The sequence below is a fragment of the Nannospalax galili genome, unplaced genomic scaffold (genome assembly GCF_000622305.1).
Source record: "Nannospalax galili isolate Female #2095 unplaced genomic scaffold, S.galili_v1.0 scaffold16395, whole genome shotgun sequence".
Lineage (NCBI taxonomy): Eukaryota > Metazoa > Chordata > Mammalia > Rodentia > Spalacidae > Nannospalax > Nannospalax galili.
Window position 1 is genome coordinate 6,363 of NW_008335904.1, and position 7,867 is coordinate 14,229.

A 7,867-nucleotide genomic window follows, 5' to 3' on the forward strand; every position below is an offset into this window, starting at 1 on the left:
AGGGAGACTGGAAAAAATCTAGTCTTTAGTCTTCTCACAGAAATGAATAAACAAACAAGCAAGCAATGAAAGGTTTTGCTGGACTTGATGTCACACATCAGCAATTCTAGCACTCCAGAGTCTGAGGCAAGTTTAAAGCTTGCTTAGGGGAAATAATGAGACCACATCTTAAAACAAAAAATTCAAGCTCTATTGTTATGGAAAGAGAGGGGAGAATGGCTCCTGGCAGACAAATGGGGCTAGTATCACACCCTCTCACTCCTTTCTACTTCCTGTTCTGCCCCACTTTGGGTCTAGGAACTAGTCATGTTACCAGTTTCCACAGAGGAGGTACTGCCATCCAACAAGGAAGTTCAAAGTATTAAAGACAGGCCAACATTAATGCTCTGGCTTCAGGGAGGAGAGCTGGAGCCCCACCCAGGCAGCTCCTTTTTACCTTCCTGGTTGGTCCCTAAGAGTTCTTGGGAGCAGATTTTGAAAACTCCCACTGTGACCCTTCCAGGAACAAGACCCTAGGTATTTAGGTTTGTCTTTTTTTTTTTTCTGAAACAGAGTTTCATGTATCCCCAGGTTGGCCTCAAATTCTCTATGAATCCAAGGACAGGGGGCTGGAGAAATGGCTCAGCAGTTAAGAGCACTGGCTGCTCTTCCAGAGGACCCTGGTTCAGTTTCCAGCACCCACATGGTGCTCTCAAGGGATGTGATGCCCTCTTCTGACCTCTATGGGCATTGTATGACATGGGTACACTTAATACAGGCAGACAATACACTCATACACTTAAAATAAAAATAATATTTTTTATAAATCCAAGGACAATGTTGAAGTGCCCTATAAGCAGAGGGAACAACATTTGTAAAGGCGAGCAGTAGCCAAGCTTGGACTCCCTCCTCTCCATGGCTGAAGATAAACATTGCAGTTTGTCTGAATCACTGAGGATTTTTAAAATTCCTGAAAGTTCAAGGCCAGCCTGTGGCTGCATAGCAAATTCTAGGCCAGCCAGGACCACATAGTGAGATTATGTCTCAAAAAAATCAAGAGACCAGAAATGGTAGCCCACACCTTTAATCTCAGCACTCAGGAGGCAGAGGCATGGGAAGCTCTATAAGTCTTGAGTCAAGCCTGGTTTACAGAGTGAGTTCCAGGCCAGTCCAGGCTACATAGTGACACCCTATCACGAAACAAAACAAAACAACAAAAACAAAAAACCCAAACCAAATCAAAACACCAGAGCAAACACATTTATTTAGCCAGGCTTGGTGGTACACATTTATAATCCCAGGAGTGGAAGCAGGAGGATCAGGAGTTTAAGGCCAGCATTGAGCTCATAGCAAGTGTGGAGCCAGCCTGGGTCATGTCTCAAACCGTATTTCCAGCACCCTACTGGCTTCCTCTTTTCTTTTTATTTCATTTAAAAACCTTTAAATCTCTTTATTATTTTAATTTAAAAATTTTTTTGAGACAAGAGTAGCCCCAACTGGCCTGGAACTTGCTATTTACATCAAGTTGGCCTCCATCTTACAGAGATCTCTCTGCCTCTGTCTCCCAAATGCTGGAACTAAAGGCTATACCCCCAGGCTACATTTATTGGTTGACTTATTTTGTGTATTTATGTGTGTGTGTGTGTGTGTGTGTGTGTGTGTGTGTGTGTGCATTAGAGCCACATAGTACATGTCAGAGGACAACTTGAGAGAATTCTCTCCCTTTACTAAGTGGGTTGCCGGGGATCAAGCGTGGGTTGTCGCGCTTGGTGGCAAGCGCCTTTATCTGCTGAGTCATCTCACCTGCTTTGTGGCTTCCTTTTTTCCACCTAAAAGACTCCCCATCACCAATCCCCAGCTAAGGCCTGGGGTACATCACAAGGATGGATGGACTGGGGTGTGTGCCATAGTATTATGTGTGTGGCTGCATGTTTTCTGAGAGTTTGTTTCCGGAATCAGTTTCTTGTAGGTGTCCGTAAAGCGAGAGATAAGAAACCCAACTGGGACAGACAGTGGGGAGGTCAGGCGGGCCTGCAGGACTCAGCGAAGAAGCTGTGTCACCACGACCTCGTGGGTGACACGGAGTTGATAAGGCTAGTGATCCTCCAAATGGGACCTGTGCTAAGACCATACGAGTTCAAGGAAGTAAGCTCCTCGGCGCCCAGAGGGTGCGCTCGGAACACACCGGCGTCGCGCAGCTCGGGGTGTGGCCCGGAGGCCAAGCTCAGCGCGCACCCACGTGGGGACCCCCCAGGTCAGGAAGGGGGCGGGCACAGGTGGGGCGGGCCGGGGGCGGGGCGGCGCGCGGTTCCGGGATCCGGCTCCGGCCTCAGCTTGGCTGGGTACGCAGGGCGCAGCTGGCGGGCGCATGTTGGGGCGCGCGGTGCGGAGGCGCTGCCCGAGGGGGCTGCGACGGAGCCGGGAGGTGCTGCTGGTGCTGCTGGCGCTGGCCGGGCTGGGCGCGGTGTTGCGGGCTCGAGGCTGGGCGGGGGGCGTGAGGCCCTGGACCCGGGTCGTGAAACCAGCTCGGCGTTCCGGACGCCTCGAGCCGGTGCTACCCCGGCCGGAGCTGGAGCCCAATGAGCTGGGAGCTCAGGGCGAGGCTGTTCAGCTGCAGCTGCAGGGCGAGGAGCTGCGGCTGCAGGAGGAGAGCGTGCGGCAGCACCAGATCAACATCTACCTAAGCGACCGCATCTCGCTGCATCGCCGCCTGCCCGAGCGCTGGAACCCGCTGTGAGTGGCCCAGCGTCATCAGACGGAGGCGGTGCAAGGGGGGTCCTTCAGGGGACGGGGAGGCGCGAAAGTTTATAATCAACCAAAACAAGAGTCTAGGGGAGTCGGACATGGACGATGTTGCCCCGCCCCCTCCATTCCCCCAAATTGTCATTCTGTCTGGAAGGGTGACCCTCGGGCCCAGCGAACTGGCATAGAGACACCCCACCCCCAGGACGCCCTCAGCTTCACCGCGCCTATGGTGGAGTAGGAGCTGCGGATGTGGCTGTGACCCTGCCAAGCTGATGACCACTAGGGTAGGACAGGCTCCGTTCATTCATTTGGGTGTGCCGGTGCCCAGGGATTGATTGAGCAGGACCGATGGAGCCGGTTTGGGAGGCGAAAGTGGCTGGAAGGCGGAGGCCCAGGCTAACAGCTGCCTTTCTCTCCAGGAGAGTTGAATTCCTAGCTTTGGGTGGAGGATGGTGGGGAAGGGTGCTCTTGGCTGCAGTCCAGCCCAGCTCACTCCTGTGGGTGGTGCAGGCCCCCAGCCAGTGCAGTCAGAGCCTAGTTCCTGTTGTAGCTGCTGGCTGGTCAGCAGGGGAGGGAGAAGGAAACAGCAATGGCAGGGAAGCAGGTGGCTATTCCCACCTTTGCCCCAGGGCCTCCTAGCCTCTAAGTTTGTCAGGGACCATCCCCTTCCCACTTGAGCTCTGTTATCACTTTCAGGAAAACAGGACTGAGAAAGGGGTCCTGGTTGGAGTCAGGAGGCACTCTGTTGTGAGCCTTAGGCACTTGCCACCTTCTGCTCTCCAGGTCATGCTTTATCAGTTTGGAAATGGGCTCAGAGGGCAGAGGTTAAGAGGCTAAACTGCAAGGCGTTGAAATTGGCCTTCAGGGACTATAATCCTCCTGCCCCCTTGGTGCCCTGCTGATCTCCAGACAAGTTTAAGAACAGACTTGAACTAAACATCCTCCCTATTTTTCAGATCTGCACATGCCTACCCCCATGATTATTCCCAGGGCCTTTTTGAGTAAAACTTGGCAGAAGTTGGCAGTAGCTCTCTACTTCTACCGCATAGCTCAATGCAGGCTTAGCTTCTTGAAACCCCAGAGGCGTCCACCAAGGCCTAGAACTAGAGGATGGTTTCAGGTTATATCCAGAATTTACACTTAAGCTCTGTGACATGCAATCTTGGGTCTTTTGTGATCTAGTTCCAAGATCTGTTTTGTGATCTGAAACAACTGATTTAGCCTTTCATTGATTTAACTCCAGTTTTTCCGTCTGCAAACTAGGGAATACATGAAAATCAGTCTGTACACTCTCACAAGTGGGTAGCAAGTATGCAGCCTCAGAATTAAAAAGACACAATATGTGGGAACACATGGAGTATTCGTTAGTTATTTCTCCTTTTCCTCTTGCCAAGAGTATATTGAGGTTGCTTTAGAGAGTCATCCAGGGATTGGTCATGAAGTTTTTCTTTTCCAAATCCAATTTCCTTTATTGTTAGAGGCAGTGCATATCTCTGAAACACTCTGGATGACCTGTGGGGCTCATAGTATCCTGTCTCCATGGAGATGCAGCTGCCTTCTGTCCTGTCAGGATTTGCCAGTAGATCCTGCTGTGGCATTGACCCTGGGAATTAATCCAAAACAGCAGGATGGGGCTGTGAATGCCCCTGCCTCCAACTCCTGCACCGGAGCCTGTCCCATTGTTCTTGACCAGCCAGAGAGAAAGGTGGACTTGCGCTGTGTGTGTCTCAGCCAGGATGGGCTTCCAGGCAAAGCTTCCAAGTGGTCAGTAGTGTTAGGGCCTTGCATGGTCTCACCTTTATCATATAATAATCTACCTCCCTTATTCTCAGGGAACAGGTTCCCAGATCCTAGTAGATACCTGAATTCTCAGATGGTACCAAACCTGTGATACTATGACAGTCAATCTGGTAACAAGAGGGACTGCTAAGTGACTAATGGGTGGGTATTATATACAGTGTGGCTACACTGAACAATGTGATGATTTGTGTTCTAGAAAGGACAAGATTTTATCATGCTACTTGGGAAGGTATACTTGAGAATTGTTTGTTTCTGGAATTTTCCATTTGATATTTTTAGACTACAGTTAACTGAGGAACCAAAATCACAGAAAGTGAACCCACTTATAAGAGGGGGGACTGCTGGAGTTCCTACAGCAGCAAGTTGAATTTTCAGGTTGAAAATTCAAATAGTAGATTATGAGTTCACAGAAAAGGATGAGGGCCATAGGTGTCCAGTTAAGAAGCAGACGGGTAATCAAGGGCCCTGAATGCCAAGGAGGGAGAGACCTGTGAGGGAGGCTTCTAGACAAACCAAAGGAAAAGCCATGCTCCCAGGATCACCAGAAGGTCTGGGACAGAACTGGCCTATTTCCTTCTTTGTTGGGGACAGTTATTTATTGGTTTATTTTGATTATAAATAAAGCAAAATGCTTTTGCTTCAGAAATTTACCATAGGTGGAAAGCCAAAGCAATCAAGTAAACAAACCACAAAAGAACATTAAGCTAGACATGGTGGTGTAGGTCTGTAATCCCAGCACTTGGGAGGTGGAGGCAGTATAGTGAGTACCAGGGAGCCAGAGCTACTTAGCAAGACCATATTAAAAAAAAAAAATCAACTTACTACCTAAGGAAAACTGTTACTAACATTTTGTTGTGTATCTATCTGCACCCCTCTCAAATAGATTTTGGAAAATATACATATAGGTGTGTGGCTGTGAACATTGTTGAACATGAGTGCACATGCAAACCCACACATTTTTACTACCTTTTCATTGCAGTGCATTGGAACAACCCAAGGACCATTTGCTTTCGCTCGTGCTGGCACATGCAGTGCTTGGCACTGTCTCTGCCTTAGGACAGGGCCAGACCAGTAAAGAGACTTTTCGGGGAGATGCTCTGTTGCCTTGAGACACCATGGAGGATCTTACAGTTGTATGCACAGCTTTGTTTTGTTAGTTCCAGTGCTGACTTGAGAAGGAGGAGACCAGGAACCCTTGGCTAGCAGTTGAGTAAATACAGGGTTTGCAACTCTCACCAGTACCCTCTCATTTTATCCCAGAGGTGGGGGGGGATTTTCACTCCTACATGATAGCAAGCCAAAATGGAGAGCCAGATAGCTGGCTTTGCAGCCCTTGGGAGCTTTGTGAAACTATTAATGCCAGGGACCTTCCCCAGGAAAATGAAATCAAAATTTTTGTGGCTAGGACCCATGCTGAATCTGGTGTGTGACCCTGGCTGAAAGTTGCCGACCTACTTAGTCCCTGTAGATTTCTGCCTCAGAGGAGTCATGGAGGGAGCTTTTGACAGTATGGCAGAACACCAAAGATAGAAGACGTGATCAGTAGTAAGTCTAGTGCAGTTGAAACTTGTCATGATGATCGCCAATTAAGAGGTATGTTACAAGCAAAGAGTTAATAATGTATTAAAATTGGCCAAAAAATAATAGTTTTCATAAAATACAATAAAATGGTAATCATTGTTATTTGTATTCTGACCTAGTTGGTAGGAGAGAAAGTAGAGTGGTGGTGCCCCACGTGTCTCTAGGCTCAGCTATGGGGATGCTGTGCATGCCAACCCTGTGGAGTTGTGTTGTACTATATGCCACTGGCTAGGAGAGTGCAGTTCACATGCATGTTTGCATGCTTTCATTCATGCTGTAGCTGAATGGTGTTTGAATTCAGAGATTAGGACTTGGGATGGGAAAGAGGCTCTGAGTAATTCCACATAGTTACTTATCTGCAGAACCAAGTGTGCCCGCTAGAGCTGGCAGAGGAAATGGGTAGGATTTCCCTTTTCTTCAGAGCGGTAGCCTGCTTACCTGTTCTCGTAGAAAAATTATGTTTGTAAAATATCGCATGTTGTGTGGACATTAGACCAATAACTATTTTGCTTCTCAAATACGATTGTAAATCGTAGGATGTTTTTGTAATCTTTGTCAGACCCATCTGGTCCCCAGCTGCCGTTTTTTCTTTTCATCAGCACATCAGACCCACAGAACCTGTCCAGTTTTAGGTCCCAGTGTTTGGATCTGTTTTCTTGCTTTTTTCTTCCACTCGTTCTGGGCCCATATGTTTTATGTGTACCACTAGCTAGCATGTTGCTCCGTTTTATATTGTCATTAAAAAAATTGGGGCTGGGGGGCTGGAGAGATGGCTCAGTAGTTAAGAGCACTGACTGTTCTTGCACAAGACCTGGCTTTGATTCCCAGCACCCACATCGGGGCTAATAACCATCTGTGACTCCAGTTCCAAGGGATCTGATGCCCTCTTCTGACCTCAGAGGGTGTTGCGTGACATGGGTACACTTACACACATGCAGGCAATATACTCATACATATAAAATAAAAAAATATTTTAAAAATTGGGGCTGGGAAGATGACTCAGTTGGTAAAGTGCTTGCCACACAAGCATGAAGACCTGAGCTCAGATCCCTAGCACCTACATAAAAGCTGGGTATGGAGGTGCACGTGTGTGTTGTACAGTACTGTATCTGCCAAGCATAGCAGCCATCATCTTCATCAGAGCAGCTGTGATTACTTACAAGAGACCCCCACGATCATCTCTGTTGACGTTCCCTCATAGAACATAGAGGAGGGGGTAGGGAGGTGAGATTCTGCCTGCTTCCTCTGCAATTCTCAGCCCTCTGTATGTCATTCTGCCCATGGCCTTGTGGTCTCGGGAGGTGTTAGAGTGTATAGCATTGGGAAGGCTGGCTGAAAGGGAGCGTGTCTATGCAGCTATGGGAAGTCATCCTCATGCTGAGGCAAGACTTTTTCATGGTGCAGTTGCTTTGGGGTTTATCCATGAGCCTGTAAATAATCCCAAGAAACTCACCAGTTCCTTAAGTTGGACTTTGGTGGAATCATACTTTTGTTTGTCATTGGTGCCATATAAGGAAAGGGTAAACGTTTAGTTATATGTTCCCAGGGCAAGAGTTCTCACAACAGCCTGTAATCCTAGTACTGGAGGTAGGAGTCTGGAGACAGGTAGATCCAGGTGACTTGGTAGCCAGCCAGTCTAGTTCAATCCATGGGCTCCAGGTTCAGTGAGAGACCCCGACTCAAAGATAAGGTAGAGAGCAGTTGAAGAAGATACCCAACCTCTGACCTCGAAACACAACACATACAAAAATTCCACTCAGTG

The 7,867-nt window shown here is 48.3% G+C and overlaps 1 protein-coding gene across 2 annotated transcripts; it reads left to right on the forward strand.

Annotated features, from left to right (window-relative positions):
* Window positions 1-2,279: 2,279 nt before the first annotated feature.
* On the forward strand, window positions 2,280-4,593 carry LOC115069944 (polypeptide N-acetylgalactosaminyltransferase 12-like). 2 transcript variants are annotated; one of them, XM_029562318.1, is made up of 2 exons: window positions 2,280-2,712; window positions 4,557-4,593. In XM_029562318.1, the coding sequence occupies exons 1-2, from the start codon at window positions 2,348-2,350 to the stop codon at window positions 4,576-4,578; spliced, it is 387 nt and encodes a 128-aa protein (XP_029418178.1). In that variant the 5' UTR covers window positions 2,280-2,347; the 3' UTR covers window positions 4,579-4,593. The 2 variants fall into 2 exon arrangements, with proteins under 2 accessions (XP_029418178.1, XP_029418177.1); XM_029562317.1 differs by lacking the exon at window positions 4,557-4,593 and adding an exon at window positions 2,879-2,968.
* The last annotated feature ends 3,274 nt before the right edge of the window (window positions 4,594-7,867 follow it).

Excerpts from the sequence above, each read along its gene's own strand:
- LOC115069944 (XM_029562317.1), top strand. The coding sequence starts at position 2,348 with ATGTTGGGGCGCGCGGTGCGGAGGCGCTGCCCGAGGGGGCTGCGACGG. Across the intron at positions 2,713-2,878 it reads CCCGAGCGCTGGAACCCGCT|GGTGACCCTCGGGCCCAGCG; the intron begins GTGAGTGGCCCA and ends TCTGTCTGGAAG.